Source organism: Tauraco erythrolophus, chromosome 1 (genome assembly GCF_009769465.1).
Source record: "Tauraco erythrolophus isolate bTauEry1 chromosome 1, bTauEry1.pri, whole genome shotgun sequence".
Lineage (NCBI taxonomy): Eukaryota > Metazoa > Chordata > Aves > Musophagiformes > Musophagidae > Tauraco > Tauraco erythrolophus.
The window spans coordinates 135,544,307-135,568,196 of NC_141465.1; the positions used below are offsets into that span (position 1 = coordinate 135,544,307).

The 23,890-nt window shown below is 43.9% G+C and overlaps 1 protein-coding gene across 2 annotated transcripts in view; it reads right to left on the reverse strand.

Moving 5' to 3' along the window:
- The window catches only part of FCHSD2 (FCH and double SH3 domains 2), a 204,058-nt gene that overhangs the window by 2,848 nt on the left and 177,320 nt on the right, over positions 1-23,890 (reverse strand). For both annotated transcript variants that reach the window (XM_086615149.1, XM_086615141.1), the window contains 7 exons: positions 9,500-9,661; positions 4,032-4,166; positions 3,009-3,092; positions 2,398-2,575; positions 1,800-2,020; positions 732-861; positions 106-188 (listed from right to left, as the gene is read on the reverse strand). In XM_086615149.1, the coding sequence (XP_086471275.1) occupies positions 106-188; positions 732-861; positions 1,800-2,020; positions 2,398-2,575; positions 3,009-3,092; positions 4,032-4,166; positions 9,500-9,661 (993 nt within the window). The remainder of the gene's footprint in view (positions 1-105; positions 189-731; positions 862-1,799; positions 2,021-2,397; positions 2,576-3,008; positions 3,093-4,031; positions 4,167-9,499; positions 9,662-23,890) is intronic.

Below are 23,890 nucleotides of genomic sequence, written 5' to 3' on the forward strand. Positions count from 1 at the left end.
GAGCCCGGCCATCGGGCGCTGGGATGCACCCATCCCGATTTACCCACACGTGGCCTTACAACTCTGTAGCCTTAATAAAAAGAACAGGATTTGGTTTTAACTTACGGGTCGCAGTTTGCCGTACGACGTATCGGGAGGAATTCGCGGAGGCTGTGAGAACCCAGGGGACTCTGCACTGAAGCTGTTTTCTGAAAAAGCAAGGAACATCCCACCACAAACAGCCACTCAGCGGTGCTGAATTAACTGCAGGTTGCAAAAAAAAGCTTCCCCCACCTCTGAGATGTGAATAACCTAAATTAAGCATTAAGCTGGGTCTCCTTAGCTTGGAGAAGAGGAGACTGAGGGGGACCTCAGGAATGTTTACAACTATGGAAAGGGCGACTGGCATGAGGATGGAGCCAGGCTCTTCTCAGTGGCATCCAATGACAGGACAAGGGGAAATGGATCTAAGCTGGAACATCGGAGGTTCCGCTTAAACATGAGGAAGAACTTCTTCCCAGTAAGGGGAACAGAACACTGGGACAGGCTGCCCAGAGAGGTTGTGGAGTCTCCTTCTCTGGAGATGTTCCAAACCCGCCTGGACACGTTCTGGTGGGATCTGATCTAGGTGGTCCTGCTGCGGCAGGGGGATTGGACTAGATGATCCTTTGAGGTCCCTTCCAATCCCTGACATTTTGGGATTCTGTGTGATTTAGCTGAAATATTTCTGTTACTATCACAGAATTTCTTACCGTTGGCTGACGGTGATCTGGGGAAGTACTGAGAACCTCTTTTATCCGGACTGTGGAAGGGACTGCTGGGAGGCTGGTCATAGAGCGGCAGCGGTGGAAGGGCATTGTTAGGCTTCGGAGTGGGGGATACCTGCGTTAAAAAGAGAGAGGGGCTGCAGAAAGCCTTACTCCCCAACAGTTTTTATGTAGTAAGTTCTCCGACACATCAATATGCCAGGAACTTGCATCTGGAGAAAAACTGTCAAAGGTGCCGTCAGGTACGTTTGGGAAGGAAAGCCACGATATCCAGCAGTGATTGTATTTTTTTTAAATCATAAGTTGCCACCCAGCAGAAATTTTCATCCTCTCCCAGGTAATTTAGACAGACTTTTTGAAGGTTATTTGAAAAAAGTCATTTGGCCAAGCGTGTCTCCCCACGTGCACTCCCACAAAAGCGTTAAGATCCCGAGTTTCATCCCAACTCAACGGCACGTACATCATTTCAACGTTACATTGTCATCGTCTTCCCAAATCAGAGATTAAATATTGGAGAAATTACTTTGTAGGGAACATGGGAGTCCAGTTTCTAGCCCCATAATTACACATGAGAATGTGTCTGACTTTCTGATATGACAGAAGGATTACAGAACTATACTGAAACGAGGACATTTTAGCAAAAATTACTGTAATACAATATTCGGCAGTATTCAAAAATTGAGAGGATGCAGAACAGATTTAAGTTTGAAAACATTAAATTAGGGCTGAGAGAGCCTGTGATTCTCTTTTTGCCAGGTTCTGTTTGATGTCTCAGCCTATGCCATAAATTAATTACAGGAATTTTCTCTTTTGGTTCATTTCCTTTCTGCCCAAATACCTGCCTTTATTCACCGATCTGTTACATTTGCCAAAACTCATCAGTAGATAATTATGAGGTTGGGGAAGGAAGTAAAAGGTCAGAACTCAGGGGTTTTATTTTCTTGAATTGGTTCAGATTTTTTTTTTTTTCTTTTTTCCTAATGAAGCAGCAGATCTTTGCAGCCTTGCAAAACCACCCGAACGAGCAAGCAGGCACCTCAACTCTTCACACACCTGAACATCTCCAATCCACTGAGTCTCTCCATTTTCGGAGGCCGTGAGCTCTTCAACTAATACTGATGGGAACACCCCAACGCGTCCGTTGAATTCTCCTTCCCAAAAGCCGTCGTCATCCTGATTTTCCTTGTTCAAGATGCGGATGATCGCTCCTTCCGGGAAGGACAGCTCATCGTCTGTCTGGCCCTCGTAATCATAAAGTGCTTTTACAAAACAGACTGAAGAATGGAAGAGGAAGGAAAAAAGGGGCAATTGGCATGAGCTTAAAAAAAAAAAGTCCTATATCTACTTTTACAGTTGGACTCGATGATCTTAAAGGCCTTTTCCAATCTAAATCATTCTATGATTCAATAATTGCTGAGTCAAATTATTTTAGATTTCCTTAATTTTAGTTAATGTTAATCTCAATTCTATGAGATAGCCAGGTAAATTACACAGATTTGATACAAGACAGATAATTACTGAGAACAGGTGTACTCAGAGAGAGGTCAAATATGAGAAACTCTCATGGACAACATCCCAAGTCGATAACGCAGAATGCTTTCGAGAACAAGCTTAATTATTTTTTTTAATTTTATTTTTAATTGGTATTTACCACTGGAGTCTCCATTCAGGCTGCCTGAGACTAAATCAGCCTCGGTGGAGTTATTTGAGGTGTGTGATCGACTATCCAGCGCCGCGAGGGACTGCAGCATACTCAGCAGACTGCTGGATGTCGGGAACTGCAGGTACTTCTCCGGCACATAACCCACTTGTCCCGCTTTATTCCGTGCCTGGAAGCAAATGACAGAAAAGATGCTCTGTTTTTTGCATGCTGGTCTGAAAAGAATCCAAATACTTTCTCCCATCCCAAGTCCCAAGTCTCCTTTTTACAAGGGTGTGTAGTGATAGGACAAGGGGCAATGGATTTAAATGGAAAGAGGGGAGATTTAGGTTAGATGTAAGAAAGAAATTCTTTACATTGAGGGTGGTGAGGCACTGGCACAGGTTGCCCAGAGAAGCTGTGGCTGCCCCATCCCTGGAAGTGTTCAAGGCCAGGTTGGATGAGGCTTTGAGCAACCTGGTGTAGTGGAAGGTGTCCCTGCCCATGGCAGGGGGGTTGGAACTGGATGATCTTTGAGGTCCCTTCCAACCCAACCCATTCTGTGATTCTATGATTCTATGATTCTATTTCTAAAATTAATAGAGAAAAGAAAAAATTGGTACCTTTACCCAGTCTTCCATATCTCCATCTTCAATAACCTCCAATACCTCGTGTTCCTCTATGGTCAATTCATCTGGCTGAGAAGCCTGACGTGTTTAACAGGAAGATTAGAAAAGAAAAAGTGTTTTCAGGTGCACGGGACAGGCAGTGTAAAGAATATTCTCATCCAGACTTTTATTAAAACGTATGTTTTTTAAAAAATCGAAAACTTTATGATGTAGCATGATTTAAAATATATTAATAAGGGTAATTCTGTACACTTCTTGACATTCACAAGACCCTTTTTCACCCAAGAGGACAGATGGAAGCCCCTTGAATGCCAGCCAGCAGGTCGAACCCTATTTACTTTTGAAACCCTCATTACTCCAATACTCCAAGACTACGGCTGCCACCGGCTTCGGCTGCCGCAGCGGTGGGATTTACCAGTGACCCAGCAGTGCCAGCAGGAGTAAAGAACACGAATGCAGGTTGTCAGCAGAGCTTTAACTCATGAACGGGGGTTTCACTATTGCAGCAGAAAGAAAAGCTTGGTCGTGCAGCACGCCAGCACGCCCTTACACTGAGAAGGCATTTCCAGTATAGCCACACCGACTCAGCCACGGAAACTGGAACATCTCCTAATGGCAGGCACACAAATGGTCTCCTTGAAGCAAGACAGGGACATCTCTCCATGCTCCAATTCATGCGTGGATTTCACTCTGCTGAACTGTAGCCTAAATTGGCCAGGTTGGATGAGGCTTTGGGCAACCTGGTGTAGTGGAAGGTGTCCCTGCCCATGGCAGGGGGGTTGGAACTGGATGATCTTTGAGGTCCCTTCCAATCCAAACCATTCCATGATTCTATAAATGTGTTTCACATGGGATGGGTATTATATGGCTGCAGTTTCTCTCAACTAGATGTATTTAATGTGCACCATTATTGAGCCAAATGCTGACATTCCACCTCAAACTCCCACAGAACAGTTATATCTATATGTTTGTTGCATAATTCATTTTTCTAATCAAAATAAAAAAAAAATCACAAACCTTATAGGAATAAACAACTTTGCAGGTGAGAGGATAATTTCTTAGAGTACCAGAAGGACTAGAACTACTGTCATCGAAAACATCCATGCTGTCTTCAAACTCTTCACCTTCTTCCTTTTCTGCATCAGCATTAATCTGTTAAAACAAGTTAAATTTAGCATTATACCATCAGGTAAAAGTAAGTGAAGAAATAACAAGAAAAATGAATTGATCAATACTCTTCAATGTGGTTTTTTACCACTTACTGTTATTGAAACTGGACAAAAAACTCAGTGACTAAATAATATCCAACATACAATTCCCAAATAACAGCAGGAGGGCAGTCACCAAACAAAGCAAATACAGGGAAGAGAAAGAGGAAGAGCTGTCACCAGATCACATCTCTGCTGTAATAATACAACTCAGTTGTATTTCTCCCTTCAAGCACAGGCCCGTGGACTTTAAAAACAACTGCAGAAGATTTTGGAAGCTCCAACTCCACTGCTGGACAGTTGGCTGTTTTTAGAGAAGCTGTGAAAGAGTGACTAATGTACTTTGGAGATGCTATTTCAGGGGCACAGGAAACAGTTTAATGGAAAAAAAGAGTCACTTACTGAGAATTTATGCTATTAAAAGATTAATGTACCTGTGACCACGAGTTATAAAATGAAACTGCAGTGGAAATACTTAAACTTGAAAAACAATTTTTAAAAAATATCAACCTTCCAGCTGGTGGATTCTGCACAATAGATTTGCTGCAGTTTATAAAAAACCAAAAATAAATCCTTAGAGGAAGAACAATGATTAAAAACTACCTATAAAAGTTTAAATAAAAACTGAAGTCAATACACTGGAAAAATACAAGTTTCTATAAATGTCCTTTGGGCAGCACTGACACGAGCTGTGCTTTGGCCTTGTGCCTGGACTAAATTTTGAATAAACACTTTATCTCATGTGAAAATAGGCAAGTCCTTCGAATCAAAGGCAACACTGTGATGCAGTTGCCATCTTCCCTTTATTGATTCCTTTTAATTTGGGACTGAATTTGGTATTCCTCACGAAAACTGAACGGCTGATAAATCACCAAAAAATTAGGTCAAGCCCAAAAAGGCACCGTGCAGAGTCCCCAAACCAGCTGTCTCTGTCTCTCTTTGCTCTTCTAGACCTGGTGTAGAAAAGCACAAAGCTTCATGATTTTTTGACTCAGATTAATTTTTAAATTACAACTTGTAGAATGAATCCTTGTCATTCATCTGATTTTCTTCCTCCCACTCATTTTCATTCACGTGCAGTTTGCATCCACCGCGTTCATGGGTGTTGCAGTAACAAAAAAAATAATAATCACTGTCCTACCTCGCCAATTCTTTGATATGTTACCAATTAACTATAAATTAAGGCAAATTTAAGGCTTCCCCCCCCAGTTTCTAACTGCCTTTTCAGAGCCTGGTCTATGTCCCAGCAGCCAAAGCTGACGTCCAGCTGACAGCCGTACGAAACATCATGGAAATTAGTGCATCATGTCTAGAAAGCCTCGTCCGTAAAACATCTGGTCCTGGTTTTCTAACACGAGGAGGAAAAATACATTTTAATTTTCACTGTGTGGGCTGCTTGCACTCCTTGAGCAGAATCATCTGCAAAGGAGGCACGCGGAGGGAAAAGAGCATTAATGACACGGAAAAGTTGGTAATTTGTTTCATGAACTCATCTTTGTACGGAGTTTGGCACCGAAAGGCAGCGAAAGTGAAGAATAAATACGTGGGACACAATTATACTGAGGAGATATAAGAAGAAAGGCAGGTAAGGAAGCGATAAGATAACTTGATCATACACATGAAACAAACCTAATGCAAACATGTATCTTGTTCTGTTGTGTATCCTACAGAAAAAGAGATTTGATAGCAAAAAAACACACCAAAAGCCCTTTTTTATCTATCCTCAGAAACGCAGAGCCACAGAACATGTTTGTATCAAACCACCTCCAGTCTGATTTGGATGCAGCAACTGTAGGAGCTCAAAAAGGTTGAAATTTCTTGTTGGTTGAGTAACGGAACGGTCTGCTGGAGCACATGAAGGTATCGACCGGTCAGAGGCAGTTTGCAATACATGGATTCTGGGATTCTGTTTGGGGTCTGAAAGTGTAATTTGTTTCACATCAGTTGCTGGTATCACAGAATCACAGAATGGTTTGGGTTGGAAGGGACCTCAAAGATCACCCAGTTCCAACCCCCCTGCCATGGGCAGGGACACCCTCCACTACACCAGGGTGCCCAAAGCCCCATCCAACCTGGCCTTGAACACTGCCAGGGATGGGGCAGCCACAGCTTCTCTGGGCAACCTGTGCCAGTGCCTCAGCACCCTCAGAGGGAAGAATTTCTTCCTTAGATCCCATCGAAATCTCCCCTCTTTCAGTTTAAAGCCATCGCCCCGTGTCCTGTCACTCCGTGCTCTGACAAATACCAACACAACGCGAAGCAGTGCGTGACATAAGGACGGCACATAGATGGCTTCTGAGCACTAAACACTGCCCACCCATCAAGGATGAAGTGCAAGTGCTGCTTGTTCTATGCTGCAGTAATTCTTCTAATAATTGCAAGCAGCGTCATCTCGGTAACAGTTCTAAGAATTCCATCTATGGGTTGTCCTCACCCGGCCCGCCAAGATCAACAGCATCTTTTTTTCACACGGGAGCGTGCGTAAGTGTCAAAGGGGAAAATAAGATTCAGAGTTTGACCTCCCACGCTGTGGCATCTGTTAGCTCGCCAGGGGCTAGCACGGGGTTTGGCTCCAGGGCCAACTGTTGGCATGTCTGATGAGACAGAGAACAAGGTATTGGGCACAATCCAACAGGCACAACGGGAAGTTAAAGGAGGTGGAGTACAAGAAGAAAGGGAAAAAACACTGTTAAACAGCTGTGTAATGTAACACAGTGTGGGCAGCAGGGCGAGGGAGGGGATTCTGCCCCTCTGCTCTGCTCTCCTGAGACCCCCCTGCAGTGCTGCCTTCAGCTCTGGGGTCCCCAACACAAGAAGGACATGGAGCTGCTGGAGCAGGTCCAGAGGAGGCCATGGAGATGATCCAAGGGCTGGAGCACCTCTGCTCTGGAGACAGGCTGAGAGAGTTGGGGCTGTTCAGCCTGGAGAGAAGGTTCCAGGGAGACCTTCCAGCACCTTCCAGTACCTAAAGGGGCTCCAGGAAAGCTGGAGAGGGGCTTTGGACAAGGATGTGTAGTGACAGGACACGGGGCAATGGCTTTAAACTGGAAGAGGGGAGATTTCGATGGGATCTAAGGAAGAAATTCTTCCCTCTGAGGGTGGTGAGGCACTGGCACAGGTTGCCCAGAGAAGCTGTGGCTGCCCCATCCCTGGAAGTGTTCCAGGCCAGGCTGGATGAGGCTTTGGGCAACCTGGTGTAGTGGAAGGTGTCCCTGCCCATGGCAGGGGGGTTGGAACTAGATGATCTTTGAGGTCCCTTCAAACCCAAACCATTCTGTGATTCTATGATCTTCATCTATCCTGGCTGAAAAGGATCTGAAATGAAACTCAGCACAAGATCTCCTCTGGGATTTGGGAAGGCTGAAGCTTGGATCAGCATACTCCAACTTTACTCTCCAATCACACTACTAACCACGCCAACAAAGCACTGCAAATCGCTGTCACCGTGTCCGAGCTCTGTGTGTAGGAGAAACATCCCCACACCCCGAAGAAAGCAAAGAGCAGATTCAGGAGTATCAGGATTTGCTGAGACTCCATCCAGTGCTCGCTCACTTCTTTGAACTCAAGTTGACATAGAAGAAAACATCTCTACATCCAAAAAAAACCTTTCCCTCTACAGGTTTGCCACCGTTTCCAAGAAAACAATAAAGAAGCAGAAAAGCATGAAGAAACATGGGAACGAGCAGGACTTTTTTTGCGTGTAGACACCACATACTGGCTGAAATGGAGGTTTGGTTTCTCTTAGGGCGGTCAGTGAAAGCAAGCTGTTCTCCAAATCACTTGCAATGCCATGAAAAACCACATCCCCATTCGCCCTGAAAGTTTTGTTCTACAGAAGATATATTCTGGCTGTCCGAAGCATTTAAGATTAAAAGGGAAGTGTGAATTAAGCAATTTTAATAGTGGATGAAGACTACAGTTAGGAAAATATCCACACACAAACTGAGACTTTATCAAAGTCTCTGAATTTTGTTAAATATTAAATATATAAACACGCAGAGAAAATTTAAAATTTGTTTTGAGGCAAACTGACCAAACCTTCAGGAGTTTTATTTCAGTTGGTTGCTGGTGAAGAGCAACAGATTGGTTAGTTTTACTGCCAAAGGTGACAGCTCAGCATCACATAAATGAATTTAAAAAAAAAAAGTATTATGAGCTCTTTTAGCAATTCCTCTTTTCTGAACAGGGTTTCTTGGTCCAGGCAGCTGTTCAATTCAGCCATCACTATTTTGAAACATATCATTCTTTAGGGGGTAAAAAGAGAGGAAAATGAGAGTTTTGCTTTTTATTCTTTCCTGAATTACATAAAAATGTGCTTCCTTCCAAGCTAAACGTACAACTGAATAAAAATAAAATATCATTACTAATCCTCCGCTAACCAAAGTCACTTTTTAGTTCAATTTTGGGTATATTGGATGAAATTCCCAAAAGAGTTAGTGTGACTTCGGACACAGCAGGCCACACTCATGCAACTGAATTTAACAGTTTAAGAAGTTACCAGCTCTGTGGATGAAAAGCAGCAGTGATCCGGTTCGTGGTCTGTTCCACTTGCACTTCTTTACTGCTTTAAGTGAAACTAGTTATTCCTACAGAAAATGCCAAATATTTAATGCATCTCAAATACCAGGGCAGTAACCTGCAGGTGAATAGTGGTAACATCTAAATCCACGGCAAGTTTGAGGGAAACATCTCACCCTGCTCACAGGAATGCCTTACACTGATTTTTCATGAATTAAATTTTCATCTCAAATATCCAAACCCATTTGGAAAACAGGCTGATGACTTTCACCGCCATCTCGCCATAAACGACTCGAAGAGATGATGTGGAGTTTACAGTTTTCCAAACATTTGGAAGAACAAAGCCTTTCATCCAAGTATCTCCGATAACATCGTAAACTATTAATGAAACTTCAAGGAAACACGCAGACGTTTTTCTTTTCAGGAGATGGCAAAGAAATATTATGGCACTCATCCAAGGTCAGAAAAATCAATCTGAAGTGAACTCGGCAACAGAACCCAGAAATGTCTTTTTTTTTGTTTGTTTGGCTTTTTTTGCATGAAATTTGGCCACAGAAAGCTACAAGATTTTTCCAGTTAGTGAACTGGAAATTCACTAGCCAAATATTATCTATATATCATACCATATAATATAATATTAACCAAAAAATCAAATATTATCATGTGTTATTTTGTTTTATATTCGATATGAAGTTCAGAGTTGCTACTAGGAAAGAGCCACGTGGAGATGAGGTGAGGTTTACGTGTCTGAAACCGTACCAGGTGTGAGGAGCCGTTGTTGGCCACCGAAGGCAGACTGGCCCAGCGCTCGTTCTCCAGTTCTTCCATCACTTGGTTCATCGCGCTTTTGAGCCACGTATCCACGGACACGCCGATCTGCTTCAGCAGGTCCAGACGGGCTTCCGCCTTCAGCTTGATTATCTGAGGGAAGAAACACGTCAGAATTCTTTCAAGATTACATTTCGCTCCTTGCCACGGCCCAAACGTGTTAATTCCTGATCCACAAATGACTCAGGTGGCTCCGAAAGCCGCTCGGCGCGGAAACGAGTCCGGTTCTTCGTTTCCTTGCCTGCAGGAACGCGGCGTGAGCCAAGAGACAGGGAATGGGTTCCTAGAGATGCATTTCACAACTCCATGTTTTCAAACCAACGTCTATTAGTTTATGCTTTCTAGTCATGTATTCTGGTGGTCGGGTAGTTTAGATTATTTTCAAAAATCCAGACAAAACCCAGTGCTCCACAGTATTTTTAAAATTAGGAACACTCCTGGCTGCAGACCTTGGATGCCCTTTGGGCTGGTGACTGAGCTGGATGTGATGCACGAATAAATCCGATGTCATAAATCCGATGTGTGTAGTGATAGAACAAGGGGCAATGGCTTTAAACTGGAAGAGGGCAGATTTGGACTGGATATAAGCAAGAAATTTTTCACTCAGAGGGTGCTGAGGCACTGGCACAGGTTGCCCAGAGAAGCTGTAGATGCCCCATCCCTGGAAGTGTTCAAGGCCAGGTTGGATGAGGCTTTGGGCAACCTGGTGTAGTGGAGGGTGTCCCTGCCCATGGCAGGGGGGTTGGAACTGGGTGATCTTTGAGGTCCCTTCCAACCCAAACCATTCTGTGATTCTATGACACACAGATAAATCCGATGTGATGCACACACACACAGACCCACCAGCCCCCCAAACGAGGCTATTTTCCACCAGCACTCGCCGGAGATCACAGGAAGCTTATTTGTTATGGAAACAGAAGATCTTAATAATTCCAAAATGAAATAAATATCAGACTTCAACAAAAAGCTTCATGATTTTTGTATTTAGAACAGAACGAAAATTTAGGTTTTCTGACAGCTGGGTTCACTTCAGCATCCTGGCACGCTTTCCGGCCGACAGAGCCAAGGCTTTAACGAACTCATGGCAAACCACCACCCTGATCCAAATTATTTAGCAATCTGAACAGAAGGAATGGAAAGAGTAGCATGAAGAAAAGCAGGATTTCAAGAAAAGCAAAATTTCAAGGAAAGCAAAATTTCAAGAAAAGGAGAACTTCAAAGATTGCATCAAGTAGCAAGGGGCAAACCTAGGAATAAAATTGAGGATATTTATATCCAGTGCAGCCCTACCATCATCATCCTGTTGCACTTGCTCATCAGAGGATCAAAAAATCAAGTGATTTTCCAAAGGTGAGTCACTGATGGAGGCACTAACAGAAACCCACTGAGCCACCCTGGCGTTTTTCCTGCGTTTCCTTTCTCAGCATTGTTCATTCTTAGCAAGTTACTGTGCAAGCAGCAGAGTTTTGTCTCCTTTCTTGCCCTTCCAGCCCCTTCCACCGAGATCAGCAGCACCCTACTTCAACATCACTGCCTGCATTGACACAGCGACTTGTCAGCGGCACTGGGAAATCAAGCAAAACCAGCAAAACCAGATGGGTCTAAGCAAAAAATTCGAAGGAAATTACTTTTGCTGTAGTGGCTAAAGCACAGTAGACTATGCAAGAATATATGGACAGTGAATTAAAATGTCAATTGGTGTGACACAGGCTTTCATCTCTCTTACACACATCCTTACTATATACAAAATTTTGTGTTGAGCTCAAATGATAACGGTATTTTTCCTGGTTTTGACATGTTGCTGCACTTTATGATTTTTCTATTAAGAAGTTAAGTCAGAGATTAAATGACGAAACTTTCATTCAGTTGAACCCTCAAACATGGATCCATTTTAAATTGGATTAATTAAATTAATTTGCCAATTAAACTATTGGCAAAGGGAACTTTAAACCTGAAAACTATTCGCAAAGGTAACTTTGAACCTGTTTCAAACAGCGAAACTACTTTTGAGAGACATTATTTTTAATTCTGTTCGGAAGAAACGTGATTTTTAAAAAGCAGATGTTACTCGAGTAAAATTTATGATGGGAAATGTATCTTCATATGGATACAGTCGCATGCACACGCTCTCCCACATAATTAGGTATGGAGAGTGAAGGATCAGTCAAGTTTGAGAAGTATTTCCCATGGGAAAAGCCAAAGCCACTTGGCCAAGTGAAGTTTCCACTTCGTTGTGCAAGCGGTCTTCAGGTGAATGATTAACATGCCCCGTAAATGCTCTTCATACAGCCGAGAAAATGAGGAAAAAAAGTGAAATGTATCAATTAGGCATCTCACTACTTCAGTCAAGATTCACAAAATACTGATTTAAAAAGAATAAAAAGTCCAAAGATTGATCCACACATCAGCATTTACGTTGGAAAGGTAGATCTTCTCAATTCAATTGTGGCATCAAGCACCTCCTGAAAACCTTTCGAGTCAGTACGGCCCAAGCCCCAGCCTGAAATTTGTAAATATTTACAGAAGCGACACCTATGAGAAGGTCTGAAGTCAGAAGTGTTTAGACAGTGTCAGAGTTTTGAGTTCCAGGGCGGAACCGAGCAGGCATTTCATCCCTTCATTGGTCTTGGAAAGGCAATGCCTCCTACTTAGAATCATAGAATGGTTAGGGCTGGAAGGGACCTTCAAAGGTCATCTAGTCCAACCCCCCTGCAAGGAACAGGGATATCTCCAACTAGATCAGGTTGCTCAGGGCCTCGTCCAACCTGGCCTTGAACGTCTCCAGGGATGGAGCATCCAGTTATTACTTCAGTTATTTCTTCCTTTTGCCCCTACTTATATTAGTCTGTATGTTTTAAAGCTGTAAGAACATGGAAACAACAATCATTTTAATGAATCATTAACCTTTTCCTTGGCAAAATTGGGTTTAGGAGCGCTTAACAAATCGAGAAGTGGATTTCTCACTGCATCGGGCGAAACAGAGAACGCACTTTTAAAGCCAGAAGGGTTGTGCCAAAACAGCTGAATCCAGGGATGCCGTTTTCTGCAAGTCAGCAGAAATACCAACACTGTTAGTAAATATTCAAGATTTTGAACAAAAACACCTTCTAACCACATCTGGTTTGAAAGGAGGGGAGATGATGGCTCTACAGCACCCACTGAAGATAAGCACTGATCCATCACCTGATGTCGGAGCAAGGTCAGCTCCAACCTTGGCAGACACACGTGAACATGCAGATCAGATGTGTAGTGTGAGAATCACAGAATGGTTTGGGTTGGAAGGGACCTCAAAGATGATCTAGTTCCAACCCCCCTGCCATGGGCAGGGACACCTTCCACTACACCAGGTTGCCCAAAGCCTCATCCAACCTGGCCTTGGACACTTCCAGGGATGGGGCAGCCACAACTTCTCTGGGCAACCTGTGCCAGTGCCTCACCACCCTCAGAGGGAAGAATTTCTTCCTTAGATCTAATCCAAATCTATTCTCCTTCAGTTTACTTGTGGAGTAAAGTAGCTATCCCCTAATTTGTCTTTATATCCCGACATTATATCACGAGGGCTTTCCGTATGCCTTCAACAGAAGCTACCCAGGAAATGACGGGCCGAGTTGTTTTGCTGTTTCACCTCATTTTGCAATTTCCAATCAGCCTGAGTTACGCAACAGCACCCAACACTACTCTGGGCACGCTCGAAACATTCGGAGCTCACGTTAGTACCCGGCCTGCTGCAGACCATGCCGTTTGCACAAACTTGTCAGCTCAAACAAACAAGCTGCTCCAAGATCCTTGACCGTGCTTGCTAAGGGTCAGACAAGAGTTTTTAACTCGAGGTACCCAACGAACCCCATCGAGTTACCCCACTCTGTTTACACATCGTAGTCTTAATATTCAACAAACGTTTGTTCCAAACCACAAATGTTTGGAGTTTCATTCCACTGCTGATGAGCTACAAAAGTACTTACAGCGTTCGGTCAGGCCTGCACTTGGGAGATGTGTGGTGCTATTTACAAGCACATGTGTATTTTTACCTAAATCATAGAATCATAGAATGGTTTGGGTTGGAAGGGACCTCAAAGATCATCCAGTTCCAACCCCCCTGCCATGGGCAGGGACACCTTGCACTACACCAGGTTGCCCAAAGCCTCATCCAACCTGGCCTTGAACACTTAATTATACTGGTAGACCAGGGTTAACAGCTTCCTATCTAGATGAAAAAAGAATCAAATACCAGACAGCTGTATAACTTTTTTCTGCTTCTCACGCAGGAATGGCCACATATTTAAAATACAAACTTCACTGGAATATCAATATGTCTAAATCAGCTGAGGTTTGATGCTTTCATTATGTCGGAATAAAATGTTAAGGAAGAAGGAAACAAAGAATCACCTGGAGAAAATATTTGTGTTTTCACCATCACCAAGTCAGGCAATAAGTTATTCTGTATGTGTGCCCAGGCAGGAGGCAGGCTCTTCCCTTTGGAAGGTGAGATTTCTGCAAGCTGGAGACTCAACTTCATCAAGGAGGGACCCACCTTGTATGAAGGGTGCAACTGAGTGGTCTTCCTTAGGGGTCAGTACTGGGGCCAGTGCTATTTAACATCTTTGTTGGTGACATGGACAGTGGGATCGAGTGCACCCTCAGCAAGTTTGCTGACAACACCGTGTGGTGTGGTGGACACGCTGGAGGGAAGGGATGGCATCCAGAGGGACCTGGACAGGCTGGAGAGGTGGGCCTGTGAGAACCTCATGAAGTTCAACAAGGCCAAGGGCAAGGTCCTGCACGTGGGTCGGGGCAATCCCAAGCACAAGGACAGGCTGGGCGGAGAATGGATGGAGAGCATCCCTGAGGAGAAGGACTTGGGGGTGTTGGGTGATGAGAAGCTCACCATGAGCCGGCACCATGCGCTGGCAGCCCAGAAAGCCAACCGTGTCCTGGGCTGCATCCAGAGCAGCGTGGGCAGCAGGGCGAGGGAGGGGATTCTGCCCCTCTGCTCTGCTCTCCTGAGACCCCCCTGCAGTGCTGCCTTCAGCTCTGGGGTCCCCAGCACAAGAAGGACATAGAGCTGCTGGAGCGGGGCCAGAGGAGGCCACGGAGATGATGCGAGGGCTGGAGCACCTCTGCTCTGGAGACAGACTGGGAGAGTTGGGGCTGTTCAGCCTGGAGAACAGAAGGCTCCGGGATGATCTTATAGCAGCCTTCCAGTACTTAAAGGGGCTACAGGAAAGCTGGAGAGGGACTTTGGACAAGGGCGGGTAGTGACAGGACATGGGGCAATGGCTTTAAACTGGAAAGAGGGGAGATTTAGATTGGATCTAAGGAAGAAAGTTTTCCCTCTGAGGGTGGTGAGGCACTGGCACAGGTTGCCCAGAGAAGCTGTGGCTGCCCCATCCCTGGCAGTGTTCAAGGCCAGGTTGGATGAGGCTTTGAGCAACCTGGTGTAGTGGAAGGTGTCCCTGCCCATGGCAGGGGGGTTGGAACTAGATGATCTCTGAGGTCCTTTCCAGCCCAAACCATTCCATTATTCTATGAACTTCTGCTTGCCCAGTCTTCTCGTCCAGTTTCTGATGTGGGACGGTAGCCAGAAAGCGATGCATTGAAACGGGAAGAGACGTGGTGCATTTTCTGCCAAATCACAGATCTGCATTACGCTGCAAAACCACCCAAGACTATGACACCTTGCAAAAAGGATGCCGTAGCTCCCAGAGCCTCGTTCCCTCCAACAGATCATGTATCTCAACCCAAAAACTAAACAAGGCTTTAGTCTTTGATTTTCCCTCTCAACAAGACGGCCTCCAGCAGACACACATGCCGGACTTCCCCACTGTGGGACCTCCACCGACCGAAGCTCAGAGACTTGAAAATACTTTAAAGCAAGTCACCACTCACATTCCCAGCAGCACTGCGGCTCTCCAGGAAGGCAGCTGAGTTTGGAAAGCACAGGAATGCTGGAATCCAGCACTCGCTCTGACATCTGGGTGCTGCCCAAATTTCATTGTTATGAAGCCTCACCGTAGGACAACTATTTTCCTATGTAATAGTGAAATTCCTATTTGCAATTCCTACTTACCAATTACGATTTAACAGCTGAGGACTGGGACATCTTATACCTATATATATTATATTATATATATTATATTATATATATTATATTATATATATTATATTATATATTATATTATATATTACATAGAATATTATATATTATATATTATATATTATATATTATATATTATATATTATATTATATATTATATATTATATATCATATATCATATATCATATATTATATATTATATTATATAATATACCATATATTCTATATTCTATATAGTATATAATATATTATATCTATATCTATACACTGATTTAAGAACCGTCAGCCACCCACAAAGTTTACAAACAGCGTTCTGGGTGGTTCCTGCTTCTCTGAGCTGTTCTTTTGCCTGAGCTGATGGTGGGTTCTAGGAGATGAAAGGAAAAAACCTCCAAAGTTTTTAAAAATATAAATATTGTTATCTGTTTCTCGCATACCTGCCGTTGCTCTACATGGAGGGCGGCAGAAGTTTTGTTTATTTACTGTTCCAGCCTTAATTAAGTCAAGGCTTTAGACCTACAGCTTGCACAAGATGAAGATAAACAACTGCTCTGGAAGTCGTGGAAATGAAAACCAGCAAGAATTCATGACGTAGCTGTTCTCTCTTCCCAGACTATAAGAAGCCAAGTGTTCACTCCCAACCCACAAACACCTTGGTTACGAGTCTTTTACAGTCATTTCTGAAGGTGCTGGGGTAAAAAGCAAACACAGAAAACCAGGGAAGCAGATCTAACGTGGCCCCTTAAATATTTCGGTTTACGAGTGTTTGATCAGTTTGGAATGGGGTTTCTTGGAAGTTGAGCTGTTTTGTTTCCCATGATTTTTCAGGGTGCAGAACAAGACCATGAGCTCTGCCCATCGCCGAGTTCTCCTCTCCCTGCCATACATTCCCTTTTTAGTCTGTCCTAAAGCCACCTGACCCCCCCACTGAGCCTGTATTTTTTTCTTAAAAAATTCAGAATTCTTCATTTTAGTCAAAGTTTACACTTAGGAGCATGTTCAGACATTAAAACCACATTAAATTAGGATTACGAACAGACCTAAACAATCTTTTGTGATAAATATTTTATCCATTATTAAATCCACGACAGTATTTTAGTGGCAGGAACAAAATCGTTAAGCGGGTTGGACACTCTCATTTGGCAAATTGTTGTAGTAAGAAGAAAGCAACATGGAAAGGTTTTGGCTAAACATTCTGGAAAGAGATTATCTTTATTTTTTTCCTCATTTAGAAACATTTTTGTTTCAATTGTAGGGTTTTTTTTTTAATTAAAAATAATTCGCTTAAGGAAAAAGGCACTAAAAATTCTTTTAAGGAAAAATAATGTGTCATTTAAATTTTGGGCTACCAGAACTATTTACACAGTGACGGGTAAAATTAACTATGAGCACAGTAAAAACAAGTAGGGGAATGCCACAAATTTCTAAAAACCCAACATAAACTCTCCCACACAAATCAGTTTTCATCAGCAGTCCAGTGCTATTAAAAGAGGGATGCACGAGCAAATATCCCATGAAATTCCACTTTCACCACCTAGTTGATGTTTGGGGTCGAAAGACAGCTGTTTCAAAGACACCCTCATCCAAAAAAAAAAATCCTGTCCAACATGACTTGCCTAAAATTTTCATCCCTGAGGCACGAACTTGAGCTCAGCCTTGGAAGTGGAGTCTATCAGTAATTTGGCTGCACAGTGTTCATCTGTAAATCAAGACTGTAAAATGCCAGAGATTTATAAAAAACCACCAGCCCCTGTGAAATCACCTGGCCACAACCAAAAAAAAATCCCAAACTCAATACTTTTTTTCTGCACCAGCTAGGAAACTAGCTAATAAATGACATTTTCCAACACAATACTCTTTTTTTTTTGGTGTTGTTTTTGAAGTGGGAGGATGGGCAGGAAGTTTCGACAAACATTAGGGCCCAGTTAGTTAATTTATATGCTAAATATTCTGCAGGGAGTTAAATCAAAGGAGACTGTTAGGGTGAAGCAGGCAGGAAATGAAACACTGACACAGATAACGTGTCTCAAGAGTGAATGCCAAGGTTAAGAAAACCGAGGTGAAGCTGTTCATGGAGAAGAGCCCACCTGTGTAGCTCCAGCCCAGCTGCTTTTTTCCAAGCTCAAACATATAAAATCATTAGAGATTCCTAAACAGAGAAAGCAGCTGGTGGGGAAGGAGATGGAGAGAAGATGAGAGCAGTATCAGAGCATTTTGAAGGGTTTAAGAGGTTGTTCCCAGGCTACTGGCGATGGGACGGAATGGAAATTACCCAAATTCTGCAAGTAGAAAATGAATGTATATAAAATGTTATGCATGCAAACCTATATTAACACATGTCTCTGCAGTCCTGGTAACGAATACTGGTTCTTAATGTAGTGGAAGATGCTGTACACATTTCATAGTCAAAAGATTCAGGAAGATTTAAGCAGAGGCTGGACTAGAGACACCCCCAAAGCCCCTAACCTGAACGACTCTAGGAAATGACACCGCTTTCAAACCACAGATTTAAGGAATCAAGTTGGATTTTCAGTGTGAGGCACCTTTCAAAAGAACTGAATAATAAAAATAAAAAAGGCAAAAAAAAAAATCCACAAAACAAGCAACATTAATATTCTTGTAGCCCAGACTAATCCCCGATCTCTTTACCAAAAACATCTAAGAGACAGTCTGGTGGCTGAAGTCCTACAGCAAATCATTCTTCACCTCAGCAACATTTGAAGTCATGATGACTATTATTTGTAGACTCCAAAATGACTTATCCATTGTTTCCATATATAAAGCACATAGGGATCTAGAAGATTACTTATAGAGAGCAAATATGCAACTCTTCAGTTGACTACATCCTTCCAGGAATCTTTATGGCTGTATTTCATCGTTGGCTTCAAAACATTCCTGTGTTGGTTCCTGCCCCTTCATCCCACAAAATACCTTCTTCTGTTAAATGTCCACTAATGAAAAAACATCTTTTATTACTATCATGGCGAATTCATATACCCCAGTCTTCCAAAGACTTGTTTTCTCATTGCTCATACCAGAACAGGCAGGTTTGTCAAAAAAAAAACCACAACAACTGTGAAATATTTAAGCAGGATCTGAGCATACTGCATGCTCTCCAAATTTCTCACAGTGAAAAGTGATTATCAGAAAGTATTAACTCGAGAACACCTCTGCTCTGGAGACAGGCTGGGAGAGTTGGGGCTGTTCAGCCTGGAGAAGAGAAGGCTCCGGGGAGACCTTCCAGCACCTCCCAGTGCCTAAAGGGGCTACAGGAAAGCTGGAGAGGGGCTTTGGACAAGGGTGTGGAGTGACAGGACAAGGGGCAATGGCTTTAAACTGAAAGAGGGGAGATTTTGATGGGATCTAAGGAAGCAATTTTTCACTCAGAGGGTGGTGAGGCACTGGCACAGGTTGCCCAGAGAAGCTGTGGCTGCCCCATCCCTGGCAGTGTTCAAGGCCAGGTTGGATGGGGCTTTGGGCAACCTGGTGTAGTGGAAGGTGTCCCTGCCCATGGCAGGGGGGTTGGAACTGGATGATCTTTGAGGTCCCTTCCAACCCAAACCATTCTGATTCTATGATTCTAAGATAAAAATTCTCAAATACAACAGCCCGATTCTTGCAGGACTGCAGTCGGAATGATTAAATGCTGGGATACAGCTGATAAAGTACTAAATCATAGAATCATAGAATCTCGTACATCTTCCTAATACCACAACACAGCTTCGGGGCTCTGATGATGTTCCTCTCAACGTTCTCATCTCTGCAGATGTCCTCGTTAAACCGCTTTTCACCAAAAGAGTTGGAAATTCCAAACTGTGGATGTCGGCGGCGCTTTTCCAAGGCTAGTCCTCAACCTGCCCAGCTGGAAAGCCTAACAGCTCCTACCAACCCCACACCCAGAAGGCAATCTGTTTACTCAGCACAGCTCTCCCAACCATATGTTTCCTGAGCAAAGCCATAGATGGTTGCAAGTGACATTTTACAAATTCACCTTTTTTTTTTTTTTTTTTTTTTTTTGGGTTGGTAGCCTCGTTCCACTCCGTTTATTTTAGGGAAGCAGATGGAATTGGCTTTTCTGGCATTTCTCATGAGCAGAGAACGACACCACTCTTGCAGCTGAAAGGCTCAACTGCAAGAACACACGAGTAACAACAGGCTGACGCGTAGCTACGTCTACTTGAGATGCAGCAAGACCACACGCAGCGTATGATTAACAGAACAGATCCCAAGATAGAACAGGAGCCCAGCCAGCCAACACAACGGTTATCGCAGCACAGCAATAAATATTCGGAGCCAGATACAAGGGGAGGGAGAAAACAGCCCTCCATTTGCAATTAAAAATGGACCTAAGCTTCTGAACTCATCAAACGAAGCAAACAGCACCATAATGAGTCTTAATCAAATCTTATCTGGTACAAATACTCTCTTGAGAGTTGTAGATATCCTAATGATGGGACAGAACGCATCTCCCTATAATTAGGTGGAGAGAGGATTAATTGCTGCGGAGGCCTCAAGACCTTCCTTGAGCACAGACCTGAGCACAAATGGGAAATCTCCCACCATCAGAGAAAAATTATGGCAGCCCTGGGACCAACTCTACCACTCGGTGAAACTCACACCGGGCTATCGAAGCATCGGAGTCTTCAGTTGGATAGAGACAAAATGAGATGAGAGGAAGAATCATAGAATCATAGAATGGTTAGGGCTGGAAGGGACCTTCAAAGGTCATCTAGTCCAACCCCCCTGCAAGGAACAGGGATATCTCCAACTAGATCAGGTTGCTCAGGGCCTCGTCCAACCTGGCCTTGAACGTCCCCAGGGATGGAGCATCCACCACCTCTCTGGGCAACCTGTTCCAGTGTTCTACCACTCTCATGGTAAAAAATTTTTACCTATAAGAAGAATTCAAGTAACTCGGGCTGAAAAAAGGATTACAGAAACCAAGGAAACAGCTTCAACTTTTGTTTTCCCTTCTTTCTGCGACTCAGAGCAGCGGAGACAGCAAATTTTTGTCTCCAATAGTTTAAAGCTAAAGGGATACAGGCGGCAGAGAAATGGAAAGTTATTTTAAGGCAAATCGGATCGATGCAACTGGCGGATCTAACAGACGTATTTTAACATCTCCTTTCAAAACAAGCGAGCAAAACAAACAAAAGACCTCTAACAAAACAGAAACTTTCCCTTTCTAAGAAGAAAATATGTGTTCTGGTTACCAGTTATAGTCGTTGTATATCATCTGCCACGTATCCATCTACAACTGGTGTAAGTTGTACTTTTTCCCAAACTTTAATCAAGGATTAAATGAGAGAAATGCTCTGAGTTGCTGAAATAAGGGAAGACAAAAGTTGAAGCTGTTTCCTTGGTTTCTGTAATCCTTCTTTAGACATAATTTTTCTCTGATGCCCAGAGGAGTTGTAGATGCCCCATCCCTGGCAGTGTTCAAGGCCAGGTTGGATGGGGCTTTGGGCAACCTGGTGTAGTGGAAGGTGTCCCTGCCCATGGCAGGGGGGTTGGAACTGGATGATCTTTGAGGTCCCTTCCAACTCAAACCCTTCTATGATTCTATGATTCTGCTCCCTGAACATCACAAGGAAAAATACTTCCTATCCCAGGAAGAAAAAGATCAAAAATAACCCACTGAGCTGTCAATGTGCCAAGCTAAGGTTTTATGTTCAGGCACTACCCCTTGCAGAAGACAAAACACTTTGGTTTCTCCAATATGCCTTGATCCTATGCACACTTCTACTACATTTCTTTGCTGAACCTTCAAATTACATCTGCTTCCACACCCGTCGTGCTTGTCAGAAAATATCTAAGTTATCTGTATGGTTCCTCAGTTCCTCTCAGCTGTTAGATCTCAAAGGATTCAGGGTCTCTGAGGAAGACAACAACGAGATGAATACATCTACACACCCTGGAGAAATCACATTACCAGTATCTATCATCTCTAAAAGGTTCTGACTCAGCTCATGTCGTGTTAGGTGGCACAGAGAGACCAGTTTGTCTTCCGATAGCAAAGCAGGCTGGCACTGGAACAATGTGTCAAGAAGGTGAAGTTCCCCAAGGAGGAACACACAAGTGGAAGTGTCTAGCAATGACCAAAATAGCTTTGCCAGAGGAAAGGCAAAATTTAATCCCAATGTGGTGGTGAAGTTATCTTGCCCTTCAGAAATGATGCAGGAAAAAAGGAGGAAAAGAAAAGCAAAGGAAAAAGCACCAAGGAGTGAGTCACGAAGACAAAAGGGGATAGAACAACAGGTCTCACTCCAGAAAGGAAATGAAAATGGAAAGCATTTCAAGAGAAAAACACACACAAAAAAAAACAAAACGAAGAGGGGAGAATACCTCTGGAACGAGGAATGACAGCACACACTACCTAACACACCACAAGAGGAGAGAAGGCGTGTGCACGTGCACATGCACGCGGCCTCCAAAAAACATTCAGCAAAACGTCCACGTCCTCGAAGCGCAAGCAGCACCTCCCCCATCGCTGAGAAACAGTAAGTCCTACACGTGCTGCTCTACAGGCATTGCAGGGTGATGCAACCATTGACTTGAGGAAATTATCTCCAGGTCATGTAACTCATATCCTACAACCTTTGTCATCTTCTACACAGAATCACAGAATGGTTTGGGTTGGAAGGGACCTCAAAGATTGTCCAGTTCCAACCCCCCTGCCATGGGCAGGGACACCTTCCACTACACCAGGTTGCCCAAAGCCTCATCCAACCTGGCCTGGAACACTTCCAGGGATGGGGCAGCCACAGCTTCTCTGGGCAACCTGTGCCAGTGCCTCACCACCCTCATTGTAAAAAATTTCTTCCTTAGATCTCATATAAATCTCTCCTCTTCCAGTTTAAAGCCATTGCCCCGTGTCCTGTCACTACACAACCTTGTCCAAAGCCCCTCTCCAGCTTTCCTGGAGCCCCTTTAGGCACTGGAAGGTGCTGGAAGGTCTCCCCGGAGCCTTCTCTTCTCCAGGCTGAACAGCCCCAACTCTCCCAGCCTGTCTCCAGAGCAGAGGTGCTCCAGCCCTTGGATCATCTCCGTGGCCTCCTCTGGACCCGCGCCAGCAGCTCCATGTCCTTCTTGTGCTGGGGACCCCAGAGCTGAACGCAGCACTGCAGGGGGGTCTAACAAGAGCAGAATTCCCTCCCTCAACCTGCTGGCCACACTTCTTTCGATGCTGCTTTACTCAAAACAGGAGCTTTCCATGTCTAAGTCTTGACCATCATGGCAAGAAACAACAGTGCCTTAACCTATACCCATTGCAGCTGCAAGCAAAGTTGCATTGATACCCTCCCAATAAAACATTTGTTTTATTTCTTTTTACACAAAATCTCCATGTTATCATCAAATCTTTCCAGACATGGCACCAGAATGTATTCCTCTTCCAGTTACAACCACAGCAGCATCTGCCAAGTTTTGCAGACAGTAAGATTCGATGTGACAAGGTGGTAATGAACTAATTAGCATGAAAGGACAAATGAGTTTGGGCTGTTCACACAAGGCACCATGTATGGTGTAATGCCACTCCTTCAATAACAGCAGCAAATGTAAATCCAATACGCAGATCTTTACATGTTTTGGGGACTTTTTTTTTTCTGTTTTACTTTCTAAATTACATACATCAAACTGACGTTCCCCAAAAAGAAACAAAGCCTATGCCATCTTTCTTCCTCTACTTTCCAAGGCTTCTTTTTCTGAATAACACGGAGGTGCTGAAAAATCTTTCTCCTTCCTAAGCCACGTCCTTCCAATAATTGACTGTTGACTCCTGTCAACTCTCCAGACACCCTTCTTTCCCCACGTCTATCTCGAGAAGCACCTCTTTGAAGCACTGAGCTAAACTGGGGGTCTTTTTGCTTTCCTCTACTTCCCACCACTTACTTACTCGTTGACCCAAACACAGTGCAGCAAGACAGGGAAAGGGCAGTTCCACAGCTCCCCTACAGCCTTCTGCCCCTCTGCTCTGCTCTCCTGAGACCCCCCTGCAGTGCTGCCTTCAGCTCTGGGGTCCCCAGCACAAGAAGGACATGGAGCTGCTGGAGCGGGGCCAGAGGAGGCCACGGAGATGACCCGAGGGCTGGAGCACCTCTGCTCTGGAGACAGGCTGGGAGAGTTGGGGCTGTTCAGCCTGGAGAAGAGAAGGCTCCGGGGAGACCTTCCAGCACCTTCTAGTGCCTAAAGGGGCTACAAGAAAGCTGGAGAGGGGCTTTGGACAAGGT